Source organism: Scomber japonicus, chromosome 15 (genome assembly GCF_027409825.1).
Source record: "Scomber japonicus isolate fScoJap1 chromosome 15, fScoJap1.pri, whole genome shotgun sequence".
Taxonomy (NCBI): Eukaryota; Metazoa; Chordata; class Actinopteri; order Scombriformes; family Scombridae; genus Scomber; species Scomber japonicus.
Genome location: NC_070592.1, coordinates 2,840,580 through 2,856,916, shown reverse-complemented (window position 1 = coordinate 2,856,916; position 16,337 = coordinate 2,840,580). Strand labels below are relative to the sequence as shown.

General features: G+C 39.1%; 2 protein-coding genes across 2 annotated transcripts; one reads left to right on the top strand and one right to left on the bottom strand.

Moving 5' to 3' along the window:
* Positions 1 to 4,698: 4,698 nt before the first annotated feature.
* Positions 4,699 to 9,036, bottom strand: LOC128374585 (angiopoietin-related protein 7-like). The gene is made up of 6 exons (XM_053334830.1): positions 8,398 to 9,036; positions 7,186 to 7,414; positions 6,649 to 6,783; positions 5,755 to 5,971; positions 5,373 to 5,568; positions 4,699 to 4,845 (listed from the first exon to the last, which is right to left on the bottom strand). Exons 1-6 carry the CDS (start codon positions 9,034 to 9,036, stop codon positions 4,699 to 4,701), a joined length of 1,563 nt encoding a protein of 520 aa, XP_053190805.1.
* A 5,871-nt stretch (positions 9,037 to 14,907) lies between these two features.
* LOC128374363 (pro-opiomelanocortin-like) lies at positions 14,908 to 15,679 on the top strand. Its single transcript, XM_053334656.1, has 2 exons — positions 14,908 to 15,024; positions 15,125 to 15,679. Exons 1-2 carry the CDS (start codon positions 14,908 to 14,910, stop codon positions 15,677 to 15,679), a joined length of 672 nt encoding a protein of 223 aa, XP_053190631.1.
* The last annotated feature ends 658 nt before the right edge of the window (positions 15,680 to 16,337 follow it).

Genomic DNA, 16,337 nt, shown 5'->3' with positions numbered 1-16,337 from the left:
TGGAGCTCAATGAGTCAACAGGCTTTATAGAAACTGGCTTCATGACTCTGCTTCACACCTTGAAATGAATGCAGGGATCACACTGATGGAACTCACTATTTCAGCCCAAATCTGGATGAAACTGAACAGTAACTGTAAAAAAATGGAAAAAAACTAGTGATAAACTCTCACCTGTGACATTAGAGCAGACTGATGGAAGGGGAGCGTCACAAGGTTTATCGTTCCATTTTCCACCATTTGCCATCTCGGTGCAGTGTTCATCACTCTTATGGTTGTTTGGTTCAGTATTGGCCCACTTTCTGAACTCAGCCTCTGCATCTGTGTCTGACCACCTCCAGCTGTTCACATCATCGTACAGTCCTATCCAGGCCGTCTGAAAGCAAGATTTGATTGTGTTATAAAACATTTGTCTTTGCTCAGCTTAAAGATACTTTGCATAAAATTTCCCTTCACATATAATTTAAGAGTAGATTTTATCTAAATTAGCTGATACAGTATTACTTGTTGGTATATTTCAGTAATTTAATGGTACACACACATCAAATTGTTAAATTATTACATGATATTAAACTTAAAATGTTTCTTTCTTGTTTAGATTATTTGCTGTCTTCTGTTTTAAATTATCAATAATATGCAGCTGTTTTTTGTACATGAAAGGAGAGATATGAAAAAGCCTCATTATACTTATTCTTTTTCATATCACTACAAAATAAATTAAAACATTTTTACAAATATTGTATTTTTATTGTCCATTTTCATAATACTTTCACATTTTGCTTTCTGCTATTGCTCCCATTTAAAGTCCCACTTAAAAACAAACTCATTGGGTCATATTTACCAAGAAAGTGGAACATTTGTACTAAAATGTTCATCATAGTCTGAAGAAAATGTACTAAAGCAGCAGCTCAGTGTGTGAGACACCTCTCACTAACATACTGTCATTGTCAACAATGCAAATTTAAGAGAGTGAAGAGTAGTGAAAAGTGAATTCACCTCATCTATGTCTTCATCGTGGATTTTGCTTGAATCCACCATGTCTGTCAGGTTCTTAACATCCTCCATGTCGTCTATCGTGGCCAGGTCTGTGTATTTGTCTCTGCAGTAACTCTGAGCTTCAGTCATGTTCTTCTCCTCATTAACAAAGTGGTACTTACGCTGAACGTGTGACGAGACGACACACAGCACTGTGATGACAGACATGCAACATGAAATATTGTAGTTTACTGTAAATTCATAGTTGGTTTAACATGAAAGCACAATATGTTGCTGTTATATTACTGTGACTTGTTGTGAATTTACAGTAATTCCATATAATTACAGTATCATATTGTGTCATTTCACATTAAAATACTGTATTTTCACAATAATGTGTCATTTTTGCTATAGAAACACAATATATTACATTTACATGTAAATTACACACTGTGAATTTACTGCAATTATTAGACTGTAATTTACTGTGAAATTAAAATAACTTTTTGTGTATTTTAATTATTCAGTGTATTCAGGTGTGTCATTACTTCCAATATAGATGATGAACATAAACAAAAGGTAATTTTGTATTTAGTGTGTCAGTTAATGGAAAAGCACTGTAATACTAAAGTAATAGCATTTAAAGTTGTCACAGTGCTGTACATATTACAATCACTAAGATATCACAATGCATAATATTAATAATTATATAAGAAATTAATGACATTTAAAAAACAACAACACATATACAAGTAAATAAAACACTTGCCTGACGCGGCTATGATGCTGAGAAGAACTTTCTCCATCATGGTGTGTTTGTTTCTGCTTCTCTCTCTGAGTCTGTGACTTATGATATGCAGCTGTACGTTATGAACCCCTTACCTCACATTCACTGGAACCATGCAAAGTGGTCAAGTTGTTTATTAATTTACTACCAGGCTCTTCAGTTTCCACAGAGCTGGTTGTTTGCTGATAGTGTTCTGAACATCAGGTCAACAATGATCCTTCTGTTCAACATCTACATGCTTCCACACGCTCAGATTATAGGAAACAACCAAATATGTTACCATAATTATGCATATTTAAAAATGTGTATCAGCTGCACAGAAATAAAAAAGAGACGCATTTTATACTGTGGTTCACATTAAAAAAAAGTTTGGTTAAAAGAAATATGTGTATGGTGTTTATACAGCTCTCAAATGTAAAAAAAAATGATCAAATTAAGCACGTCAACACACACACACACACACACACACACACACACACACACACGCACACACACACACGCACACGCACTTTTTTCAACTTTTCCAAAATGAGGGATGTTTCTCTTTAGTTTGGTGAAGAAGGTTTGTCTTTAGTTGTCATATTTGGGCAGTGTAGAAGAAAGTGCTCCTCTGTCTCAACCTTCTCTGTGTGACAGTGTTCTGTGGAGCCAGGTTGTCTCACTGAGCCTGTACTTGGTTCGTATCTCTGACAGAGACGAGATTCAACATCGACGTCAACGCGTCCATGTTCAAAAACCAACATCAGAGGTAGGAGCAGGAACGGAAGTGACTAAAACAACGTGATCAGTGTCTTTCAAGTATGTTACATTGATGCACGTCTTTGCAAATATCCTGTGTGTGTGTGTGTGTGTGTGTGTGTGTGTGTGTGTGTGTGTGTGTGTGTGTAGTGGTGGGTGGCCTGCTGTCAGCTCACCTGTTGGCAGGGAGGGCGGAGATGGAGCTGGAGCCTGGTTGGCTGTGTTCATGGTATAAACACACACACACACACACAACTCCTGTCAAAGCAACAGTCTCTTATTGTACAAACCAAACTAAATGCAAATGTTTGCAAATTTAAAGAGCTGTCAGAGACGGTGTCTGTAAACTTAAACAAACTGAAATAAACTGATAACATGCGGAGGGCCAACAAGAAAAACACAAGAACACATGACCTATGATGACCTTTGGTGGACAGGAAGTTACTGTTATGATTTACTGAAGAAACAGCCCAGTGGTCAGTTTACCTGTGTGTGTGTGTGTGTGTGTGTGTGTGTGTGTGTGTGTGTGTGTGTGTGTGTGTGTGTCAGGACACTGGTATCGGAGCAGGTGTGGACTCCTACTTTGAGTATCTGGTGAAAGGAGCCATGATGCTGCAGGACGAGGAGCTGCTGACAAGCTCATATTCTGCTTTTTGTGGTTTTCTGTTATGTATATCCTGTTCTGATGATGTTAAACATGGTCAAAGTTGGTTTGAACATATAGATACATGTTGCCGGCAAGTCAAAAGCTTCAAAGAGGGCCTTAAAGAGACAGGAGCTGATTCAGACAGAGGCTGAACTGAACGGCTGCATAAAGGACCAGTAGAAGATTAAAAGTGTTTTTAAACTGGAAATCATTCAAAGATATTCCAGCAGAGACTCAGAATATTAATATAGAGTTACAGAATGTAGAATATGTGGGTTTAAAGACCATCTTGACAAAATGTGAACCAACAACAACTCCTGAGACGGGCTGTAACACATGCTGAATACATCACTGCCTTTAAATTAACAATAATCATTCATCATAGATTTTGTTGACTTTCTGTGGCTGTGGTGAGTAAGAAAACTAATATCTAAGCTGTGTTTGGAAAGGAGATCACTCTTGATCTGATATTCAGTGCAGCATGAGCAGACCTACATAATCAGCCAGTGTGACGTTAAGAGCCTGATAGGAAAATAGTAATCACCATATCAACTTTGCATGATTCAAATGAAAGTGATATAAGAGGTGAACGTGTAAACAAAAAAAGTGGAAGCGTGCACGATATATTCAAGAAATATATCAAGAAACATTAAAATTAAGCCTCCATGAATTTAAATTGATGTCATTGTGTTGGTCAGATTATGATCGAGCCATTGGTCTGTTTCTCTATCTGATTTTTGCTGAAATATTGGATCATTTGAACATTTATTGAAATGAAAGCATGTGAGAAGTTTAGAGGGAAGAATCAGTATTTGGTGGAGCTGTTAACAACTCATAGACATCTGAAATGTGAGCCGACTACACACTGCTGACTGGTTTCATCTTTAACAATGTGTTGTATTTTAAAAGCTTGTTATATTATCCATTGTGTCAAATCTGCATCTGAAAAGTAACTAAAGCTGTTAAATAAATGTAGTGGAGTAGAAAGTAGCATCACATGGAAATACTACAGTAAAGTACAAGTACCTCAAACTGACTACAGAAAAGTACAAGTACCTCAAACTGTACTGCAGTAAATTACAAGTACCTCAAACTGACTACAGAAAAGTACAAGTACCTCAAACTGTACTACAGTAGATGTACTTTTCCAGCATAGTATAAGTATAAATGATCCTGTACATACTGGATCTGGAGAGAGGGATACCCACTCAGACCAGGTCAGTCGATAGATAGATAGATAGATAGATAGATAGATAGATAGATAGATAGATAGATAGAGATCTGTGTTAGCTGGTTATCTAAAGAGCCACCACACCAGTTAAATAATGAGTGAGGAGCAGAGATGACAGCTGTTCAACATCATTGTCTTGATGGATGTTTTGGTGTTAAATGTCCATAAAACCCTTTCACAACAAAATAGCTTCAAAATAGTTTATTTTGAAATAATGCTTTTGGTTAGAAAAACAAAACAAAAAAACCTAGTGGCCATTAGGGTGTTATGAACATTGTAGTAGGCTGCCACACTTGTAGCTTTATGACAATCATTAAATCGTCACTATGGGGACATGCGTGGCCTAAAGTGGCGTGGTCGAATCATCATGGTGACCATCTTCAGAGAGTAGAAGTCTGAATCCTTCCAGGAGAACCAGACGATGCCGTCCGGCCCGAGCAGGTTCTGAGCCTTCAGAGAGTAACGTCCTCCCTAATGGAAAAAAACAAATTCAACATTAATACGACATAAAGAAAAACAATCTTATTTTTATTTTTAAAGGCCCTGATAGTCTATTTCTCAACAAGCTTCTTACTATGAGAACTATGATAAAGTCCTCCATGAATGATACTATCCTCAAACTTTGAACTGGTTATTTTTCTCTGTGGTTTGGGGTGAGCCAGTGCTCTTGAGCAGAAAGGGGGTTCTCAATGATGGGAGAAAAAAAACTATCATCGCTGTAGAAAACCTAGTCTGTCCAAACGAAATATGGAGTTTATAAGTTTCTACCTGACAGCAATCCAATTATCCAATTGGAAGAAAGTTAAGTCTCATAATTGACTGTTTTATTTGTCAATTTGACAGCTGGGAAAGTGACTATCGGTTAGCAGGCCACATTGCAGTGGGTTTAGGTTGTATTAACGAGTGTGTGGGAAACATTATTAACTAGTGGAAATTGGACAGCGTCAGCAGTGACCAAAGGCCGAGTTTCAGGCTTGCTAATCCAGCCTTGGTCCTACCTTATAATAAACACCATTGAGGTTGGTGTAGAAACACTGGTGGAACCACCAGCCGGCATGGCTGATCTCAGCGCAGATGTTTCCAGTGTCCGGCGTGCTGAAGGCCTGCTGGTCGTGATACCAACCGAATGAATCCTCCACTGTCCCACTGAAACCAGACACATGGAGGCGGTAGTGGTTCTCCTCATTCTCTATCCTGCAGGAGGAGCAGAAGAAATGCTAATCTTCACAATGAACAGTAACATATTAACATGTTAAATAGTCCTTGACTTCTGTGGATTACATTTGTGCTACATTAAATGTGTCTCCAACAGTCTGTATACTATTACTACCCATCTACATCTGTCTTTCACCCAATCTATCTCAGTTTCAACCAGTCTACCTGAAGGTGTGGTACAGGGCATGTTTGTGGACATGGCTCCAGTCCTGCAGGTCGATGCGGAGGCTGTAGTGGCCCTGGTTGGACAGAAGATGGAGCTGTTGATTGCCCAGCCAGTGTTCTCCTCGTGGCTCTCCGAAACCCTTGCGGTACTCCGACCAGCCACGGTTGAAACTCACCGAGCCGTCGCGGCGTCGCTGGAACACCGTCCAGCCACCACCTGATACACACACACACACACACACACACACACACACACACAGAAATATGTCAAAATACACACCTAGGTAAACTTACACATCTAGATAGATAGATAGATAGATAGATAGATATACCCTCTTGTGGACACATTGTGGTACTGCACAGCTCTTCAAGTCACTGATATAGGCCTTTTTCCTCATTCTGCTATCCAAAATGATTCACATAGAGCAGCACAAGGACACTCAGGCAGGACATAAGTCAGATAAACTGTATTGTACACTATCTATATATTAGGTTAAAAAGGATAATATAGATACTTATATAAAATAATGCTACACATCCTCTCCAACCTTTTGAGACATTCACCATTAAACTCTGATCGTGTTTTGTCTTTAAATGATTAGATAGATAGATAGATAGGTAGATAGATAGATAGATAGATAGATAGATAGATAGATAGATAGATAGATAGATAACTTTATTAATCCCCAAGGGGAAATTTAAAATGTCAAAGCAGCAATACATGGCACAAAAATGGCACAGAGACAACAAATATAGAAATCACACAAAATACCTAAGAATACACATTACAGATATACACATTACAGATGAACACACATACTTTAAGGTACATGACACATAAATACAAATTTACAGTATGTATACATACTATATACAGTATAGTGTGTGTCTCACCCTCGGTCTCCATGTCGCAGTAGACAGGAAGTGGGGAGCCTGGTGACAGGATGATGGTGTAAACTCCAGAACGGCGAACACCATTATGATAAAGAGACGCACAGTCTGATGGACAGAAAGACATGTACTGTCCATCTGAGGGAGAGACGGAGAGAGACAGAGACAGCATGAAATCCTGAGTTGTTGTTGTTTAACAGAAACTTTATGATGTTCCCTGTGAATGTAACAAAGCACAAGATCTGCAAGTAAACACACCATTCATAATCTCCATGATAAAAACTGTCAACTGTACAAGACAAATTTATCCTTACAAGATTAATAATTATTTAGCCTCATTTTTGACATAAGAAATAACACAATAAGAACAGTGATGGACAGTATGTGATATGCAAAACCAAGAAATGAAACCTGACTGTTTGCTAAACCTAAACTCATGACAGCTTTGTAAAGTAAAATAAATGTGTTGAAAAAAATTGCTGACATTAGAACTGCATGAACATACAAATTGCAACTCACCACTGATTGTTGCACGTGTACTTGGTGCCTTTGTGTCTCGCATGCTGAGTGGCGGTGTAGTTCGCCTGATTGTGCATCCCGTGTTGTGGCTCATGGCCTGCACAGTGGCCGACAGGTTGCGTAGCTGCACCTGTAGCTTGTGCAGCAGTGCTGAATGGACATGGAGCAGCGCGTCAGCCTCAGCATAACGCAGCTCCAGAGAGCGCAACCGCTGGTCAAAGGTCGAGTTCTGAACAGCACTTTCTTCACTCTGAGAGACAAAGCAAGAAGAAAGGACATAATTTAATCTATAGTTGTGATTGGTGAGGATTAATGTCCTTCTATGTAGTTGTTCATGTACCAGCTGTGGAGATCAGGATAGAATGAAGTGTGACCTGCTGTTTGAATGATTAACATATGATATGATTCATTTTAAAAAATGGTTCTAGACCTTGAGTGCTGCTGATGTGTGGAGACACTGAAGCCCAGAACGAATTCTCTCTGGGTCAGGCAGACTCATAAGGATGCAGGGCCCTGGCCCAAAGGCCTGCAGCTAATCCTGTTAGCATTCAGGGTTAAGGAGGAATTAGATGGTGTCAAAACAGAGAGATAAAGAGAGGCAGAGATAAATAGAGAGAGAGAGGGCAGGGTTTTGTGTTTTACCTACCCGAATAATCCTTTCCCCACTTATAGGAGCCAAAATGTGTATTTGTCTTGTGTTTATATTTGTTTGGGCTGTATGTATTGCATCACTTGCATTGATTGAAAAGGATTAGTACAGCTCCAGTATTTTCTGTTGACCATCACTATCGTCATGTCATCTTTCATCATTACTATATTCCCACAATCGGATCACATCAGGTATTATTTGATATTTTTTTGCAACAGCTTCTTGTCTTTCTTATTTTTCATCCAATAAACATTAAAACATCATCTGGACTTCAGGATAGATTTATCTGAACGTGTCACAGATAAGAGCCTCGTAACTCTCTACACCAGGTTTTAATAGAAACTTCACATACTAACAAGGGCATTTACCACAGATACTGTTTGTAACATTGGCTCAATTGTTTCAGTTTAATGCAGAGGGTGAATGTTAAATCACACAAACAATTAAGGCCATAGACAGGAGGCGGCGCTATAGAAGTCAACTCAGTTTTAAAATCTGCTTTTGCCACAAATATCTTCAATTAATCTGTCATTTCATTGTGTCTTTAAACAAAAATCCAGTAAACAAAGGAACAGACAGTCTACCTGCATCTCCACGGCCTTGACTCGATGCCAATGGTTCCTCAGCTCCTCCTGCTGTTCAGACACCGTCACCTTTAGCTCCTCTAGCTGCTCCTTTCTGTTCTGGTTCTCGTGGAGCCAATGGGAAACATTATCTGTACAACGAAACATATCTGGGCAACGTTTTTGCCTCTTTCCCACTGGAGGTAGTGTTGCTGTCAGCCGGCACTGGCCACTAGAAGTCAGTTGGCTGCTGTACTCGCCACACTGTACCGGTAAAGTGCCAACAGTACGATTGGGGGATTGGTTTGTGCCAACATCAGAGGCACTGATGCTCTTGCGTTTTACTGGTGGGACTTCAGGTTCGAGGCCTGAGTGTGTTTCAAAAAGGGAGTTAGGAGGATGCCAGTCAGCGTCCTCATAGTTGTCCTTGTTTGTGTCCATTCCGCCCCAGTTTGTTTCCTCGTTTTCTTCAGGTACATTTTGTGTTTCCATGTTCATGTCGAGTACATCAGCGTTTGTTTCAGTAAAGATGTTTGGATATATGTCCTCATCATGTCCAATATCTGAGTGTTCATCAGAGAGCACAAAGTCGCCAGTGACAGGTTGGAAACACCAGCCCGTAAGCAAGACTAAAATCAGTAAAATGGAGTGCACCCCCATCGTAAACATTCAGTAACTCACTCTGCCTGGTTGCTGACTTTATTGTATTTAAAGGTTTGCCACGAAACAGACTGAAGCATTATCCATAGCAACTTCCAGTAAAATGAACAGTAGAATCAGTTTTAATTGCCAGTCCAACTCCAGCATTGGCCATCATTGCCTTCAGATGAGATCTAGACTTCACTGAAAGTTAGACTTAGGTTTAGGGAACAACTGATGAAGAGCTGAAATAAAGTCCAATTGATACTGATGAAACTTTAACCCTTCAGTCTCTGTTCATGTCACAGCCAGACTCAAGCTGATGGCACACTGCTACCACTTCAACATGCACTGGGTTGGTAAAGAAATCACTGAAAATCTTGTTAAGTTAAGGAAACTAGATGTTGATCAGTAATAGCAGTCTTGATAGTCGTGTTACATTAATTCAGTGATGAAATCTTGAAATCCTGCAACTGCCAATGTCACAGCCAAGTCAGGAAGGGTTCACACGTTTTGCTCATATCTGTTGAAGAGCAGAAACAAAGTCCAGATGAAGTACAACCCTACTCTTTAGCTCCAGTGGGACCAATTTGTTATGAATTCAGGGTTAAATTAGAAGCATGACTGAGTGAGTTGAGGTATGAGGACCATTCACTGGAAATGAGATGAGAGGTGAGATTACAGTAGCAGTAAAAACTCAAACTCCTGAAAAATAGTGAATCTTGCAGTGTCAATGACATTTAGAAAAGGTTAAAAAAAACCAACAACTAAAAACACAGATGCAAGAAAGTTAATGAACATGAACACTGCCATGAAAACTATTTCTGTTGGTTGAGTCAGTGTCTGAGATTTGAAAGACTGCTGAGGAACAGAAATCTTGTAAATTACATCCAATAATGTTCAGTGCTGTCACTGGAAATATAGACAGAGTAAGTGTTGTGGCTGTTAAGATGGGGGATGGGTGTGTAGCTCATCAAATTTTTATGCGATAGACAGACAGAATTCAGGTCCTGTTACAAACCTGCAATTAATATTTATCCTTTTATTAACCATTGCCAAATGCTTTAGTTGCACTACCATGACCATACTGTAATCAGAATGTATTTGTCATAAAGACAATCTTTCCCTAAACCTGCATTTACTGATTGAATGATTTGGCCACTTGAGGGCAGCAGAAACAATTTGTGAGCACAACATATCATCAATTTATAAATGGATATATTGAACTTATTATCAAACAGTTGCTTATTTCCACATCCAACAGTTACTGGTGTGTTTCTGTCCACCTGCTGAATGTAAAGTCCAATATTCTCTCTCTTTTAGCTCTGTTTTTACTCTCCACCAACTCCTGAGGGAAATATCTAAATGCTCCACTATGTTCAGCAGCTAGTCTACAGATAACTGTGTCTGCTTGCTGTTTGGTGCTGAGCAGGAAGTGAACAGTGGCTTTTTTTAACAGCTTTGTCTCTGAAAACAATGGTATGAGAGTGTTAAGTCAATTTGCAGCTGGACAGATAAACAATGACCTGAAACTTACTATAAAGCTCCATAAAGCTGAGAGGAGAGTCAGTCACTGATAATCCTCTGCAGGTTCATCACTACGACACATTATACACTGACTGGCTTTTTCTTCTCCTTAAAAGCACCTTGAAGAGAGCTTTTAAACCAATGTATTATCACATGAGCCCCTCTGACTGTAAACCTAATGAGGAATAAATGTTGCAGTGGGTGCCTATCTTCAGGAAGTTTTAAAATCTTTGCAAGGTGATTTTTTTTTAGAAATGAACTGAAACCAGTCAAACTAAACAATGATTTTGATGATAAACTCTGGAAGAGTGCAGGAAAAGCTCTAGCAATGTAACCAATATGAGCTAAAACATTAAAAACTACTGATGTGGTCCTTTAGTTCAAGGTATTACACACACACTCACACACCCTCTCTCTCTCTATGAACAATGTTTCCTACCTGTTGGCCTGTGTGTCTCAGCGCTGAATACACCTCAATGGAAAAGTATCAGGACAGCGAGGAGAGTGTGTGCATGAGTGTGTGTGTATGACATCTTATCCAGATAATCCTCTAAAGGGATTGGCAGCCATTGGCCTGGAAGGTAATAGATTACATATAATGAGATTAATGCGACTACAATTTACAGAAACAGACACAACACATCAAATTTGAGTGATGGAGTAAATAAAAATGTGAATTTAACAAATGTTACTAAGAGAAATCTCTCAGTTGAAGCACTGATCTGTTGATTTCATGTTAGATAGAGATCTGGACTTCATAGTTTGACACCATTTGTCCAACTCAGTTTCCTGACTTTCCATGCTTTGTCTGTCTGCAGTCTGGTGCTGGGCAGGTAGTATACATTGAGTTCATTGGGTTCATCAGAGCTTGATTGTTGGAAACAAATGCTGCTACTGCTGGAAACCAGTCTGATAAGAGTAAACAGCTGGAAAATCATCAAAAATGCAGAATTGGGGATCAGGTGAAACTTTTCACATTGCACTCAGTAGATCTATTGTTTATGTCTACATGAGCATTTTCATCAGTACAGCTTTAAAAATAGCTCAATAAATAGAGAAAGGGTCATGTGTTAACAGCAATAGGTCATATATGAGCTTATAATCAATCCAGCACCTATGCACATATGCTATGCTCTAGACATACAGGCACTCAATAAAATGGTAAATATAATCAAAACAAACTAACAATTGACAAAAATTATCAACAGGTAGAATAAAGCATGTAGGGAATGGATGAATGGGTGTGTGGATGTTATCTGATGAAACAAAGTAAAACAACCAAAGAAACAATACAGCAATGTGTCAGGGACTAGTGAGAGAGAGAGTGGACTACTGCAGCGTCTCTGGCTTTTATACATAGAGCACACTGAGCTCAGGTGTGTCCCATCCTGCTGATCAGTTTTACAGCTGATCAGGAACCAGCCCTGCAGACAGACCGATTACACTCAGTAAAATGTCTTGTTGGTGCCACTGAAGGAAGCAGTTTTCGGACTATTAAAATCAAATGCAGAAGTACAGCTTTTGGCTTCAATTAATCAATTAATCTTTATTTATATAGTGCCAAATCATAACAAAAGTAACCTCAAGGCACTTTACACATAGAGCAGGTCTAGACTGTACTCTTTTATTCAATTTAAGGAGACCCAACATTCCCACACGAGCAACACTTGGTGACAATAGAAGGAAAATAGAAGAGAAAAAGCAGTAAAAATAAAGGGGGAAAAAAACACTGTTCACTTCCTGCTCAGCACCAAACAGCAAACACACAGTTATCTGTAGACTAGCTGCTGAACATAATGGAGCATTTAGATATTTCCCTCAGGAGCTGGTGGAGAGTAAAAACAGAGCTAAAAGAGAGAATATTTGGAGTTTACATTCAGCAGGTTGAACAGAAACACAATGAACTAATGAATGATAATGTTGATCAGTAACTGCTGGATGTGGAAATAACCAACTGTCTACTAATAAAATCAATATATCAACTTAACAGTCAGTGTTTTGTTCACAACTTGTTTCTTATTTCTGATTTTTTTCAGTTGAGATAAAAGTACAGCACAGGAAGACAGGTTGAAGAGTTGGCAAATAAAGTGCCTCCCATTACCTCTTCATATTGTTCCTGAACAGACAAGATAGAGAGGAAAATGTATTTGTGTGTCTGTAATGGACTGAATGGAGGTTCAAGGCCGTGTGAGCCCTCTAATGGGTTTACATGTATCACCCCCCCCACCCCTCCTACCCCCCTAAGCTGCACTGTTTGTTCCATTAGAAAAACAGAGGAAAAAAAAAAGATCACGGCCGACTGACATGAAGCACTGCACTTTTCTCATAAGCCAAAGACTTTTTCTCATAGCTATAATCATACATTAAAAGCATCGATTTGATCATCGTGATTTCTTTCAACACCAAAGCAGCACAGTTGTTTTAATGAACATGATCATCATCTGACAAACACTTTTATAATTTCGAACATGGACCCTTAAAAAATAATCTCCTGTTGTTAAATCACCGAGCTTTTCATCCTCATCAACCTTTTCCCCGGTGCACCGTTAAACATATCAAACCCCCTCCAGGTTCATCATCAGTCACACTGAGGGCTCAGACAATGGGAAAACGTTGCAGCGGGTGAGTTTGTGTGTAACTGTAGACTCTGACTCATAGGTTTGAACCCCTTCTTTCCTCCCCTCTGACAACATGTCACTTCAGTGTTAATCTGCCTAATATGTCGCCTGACATTTAATAGTCAGCTGCAAGGTGGTAACCCTTTGGTAACGTCAAGTCAAAATGTCTGTGGTGAAAAAGGTCTATGAAGTCTGTTTCTAGGTGTTGGGGAGTACTAATGCATTTTATATATTGTGTGGCTTTGGACTCCTGAGAAAGATCTGCTTTTTAAGTTATAGGAGGCTTTTATTGGAGAGTGATGTTGTTGATGATGACGATGATGTTGAAGATGATGACGATGATGTGTGCTTGTGTGAGTATGTGTGTGTGTGAGTGGAAGAAGGGGATGATATGTCATTGATTGTCCGTGTCCATGCATCAGTTTGTGCGTGTGTGTGTGTGTGTGTGTGTGTGTGTGTGTGTGTGTGTGTGTGTGTGTGTGTGTGTGTGTGTGTGTGTGTGTGTGTGTGTGCGTGTGTGCGTGTCCTTGGTTGACAGGATATAAAATCGGCAGGTCAGTCGTCAGTCAGAGGAACAAAAGTTGAGGGGAACCACAGAGATCTCGGTCCAACAGCTGAAAAACAAGAAAACTGCAGAGAAAAAGAGACATCGGAAAGAGAGGTGAGTATATCATCATTTTTAAAGTCTGGTTTTAAAATGACAAATAAATACTAAATAAATATCACAAAACATTTAATTGTCTATCTTGTGTTAAGAGTTATGGATTGTAAATTAAATGTTTATTATTTTATTGAAAAAAGACATTATTATAAAATAAGTAATACAATAGAAGGAACAAGAATAGGAAATAATACCTTACAAAGATGAAGAATTGTACATTAAAACAATACAACAAAGTAATAAAATACAATAATATAATGTATCATAAAAGCCAGAATTATGGGTTTAAAAAATGGCAAATAAAAAGAATAAATTAAATGAAATTAAACCATTAAAACAGACTTCAGAGAATAATTTAAGATGCACAGTTTATTAAAACAATGAAGTTGAATGAAGGGTCAGTAAAATGACTTTTATTAAAAAATGTTGGCATGTTTCTGAGATGTTATGGAAAAATAATTATACATTTAATACTGCTACTACTTTTACTACTACTAATAATAATAGTAATATTTTTTATTTAGCATCCTTCACATAAGAAATGTAGCTTTACTGTTATAAAATTGGAAATAGACAATTGAAACAGCATTTATATTATTGAAATACAAAGTACGAGATAATAAATAAAACATTAAGAAAAAATAGTAACAAACCACACTAGTCAAAGTCCTGCATCCATCCATTTTTTTAAAACTAAATACACCAAAGTGACATTTACTTGAAGTAGTAGAATTAGTATTATATTATATTACTGTTTTCGTGATCGAATGTGCCAATTGATCACCATGTGACAAATATCTCCTGTTACTCTGTCTCATTATTGTACTGTATATGCATAAATTACTTTAAATATACACATTTTTTATAGTTTTATAGTGACTTAAGCCTGTTTATTTATAACACTGTAAAAGTTTGAGACGTGCTTTGTGAAATATGCTGTTAAAATATATTACTTTTATGATTATTATTATTAGTATAATATTCAAAACCATTATTAGGCTTTGGAAATGTAAATTAGTCTGGATTAGTCCAATAAAGCCGAGCACCTCATGTATGTGTCGCTGTCTCTGATTGGCTGTCAGGAGAATGTGTGCTGTGTGGTTATTGGTGGCTGTGGTGATGGCGGGCGTGGCCAGAGGAGCTGTCGGCCAGTGCTGGGAGCATCGGAGCTGTCAGGAGCTCAACTCTGAGAGCAGCATGATGGTAACACACACACACACACACACACACACACACACACACACACACACACACACACACACACATTATTGTTATAAATGACCTTCTCTTTCCTCTCCTGCAGGAGTGTATCCAGCTCTGCCGCTCTGACCTCAGCGATGACACCCCCACCGCCCCGGTTGACGCCTACCTCCAACCTCCTCCTCCCTCACACCCAAATTCTCTGCCTGCCCTCTCTCTCTTACCTTTCTCCTCGTCCTTCACCTCCCCTCAGGCCAAGCGCTCCTACTCCATGGAGCATTTCCGATGGGGGAAGCCTGTAGTGCAAAAGCGTCGCCCAATCAAGGTCTACACCTCCAATGGCATGGAGGAGGAGTCAGCCAAGGCTTTTCCTGGAGAGATGAGGAGGCGAGAGCTTGCCAATGAGATGATAGCATCCGAGGAGGAGGAGAAGGCACAGGAGGTGGCAGAGGAGGAGCAGGAGCATCTTCCAGACGGCGTCCACCAGAAGAAAGACGGCACGTACAAGATGAAGCACTTTCGCTGGAGCGATCCGCCGGCCAGCAAACGCTACGGAGGCTTCATGAAGAGCTGGGACGAGCACAGTCAGAGGCCGCTGGTCACGCTCTTCAAAAATGTGATCAACAAAGATGGAGAGCAGCAGAAGAGAGGGCAGTGAAGAACGAGAAGCGAGATGAGAGATAGATGAGCAGACAGAGACACTTTTACCAACCAAATCATTATCTGACTGGCCAACAAATCCTTCAAATTAAATGACAGAATATGTTGTTAGTCACTTCCCTCTAAACGACCCAAGTGTTTCCTGATCTGACTCCCTTATCGGCATGCAGGCTTAATTAATTGTATATATATATATTTGTTTTGCCAATTACATTCAATGGGAATCAATATTGCTGTCCAGATTATGTTCATTGTTTGTTCTAGAGTAGGAAGTGCTAGATGTCTGTAGTCGTAGGGAAATGGTAGGGACTTGATGCCAGAGACTGAAGTCCTGTGGGTGGATCGATATAAGCAACAACAGTACATTTTGTTTAGATTAGTTCTGTTCAAGCAAAACCAAAAAACTGCAATCTTTCTGTGGTTTGAGTTGAACTTTAATAAAGTAAACTTGTCTCACTGTCATTGCAATGTTCTCAGTGTTAAACCATTAGACCACCATCTTACCCTAACCTTAGAGCAAGCACTGTGTGCCCAATGGTAACCATTTAAAAATGTTCACAATGCTTTTGTTGCTGTGGGTGAATTTTAGTGCAAGTGAAAAACAAACTACATGATGTCTTTAAACATTTTGCTGGTATGTTCAAGGCTAAACATTT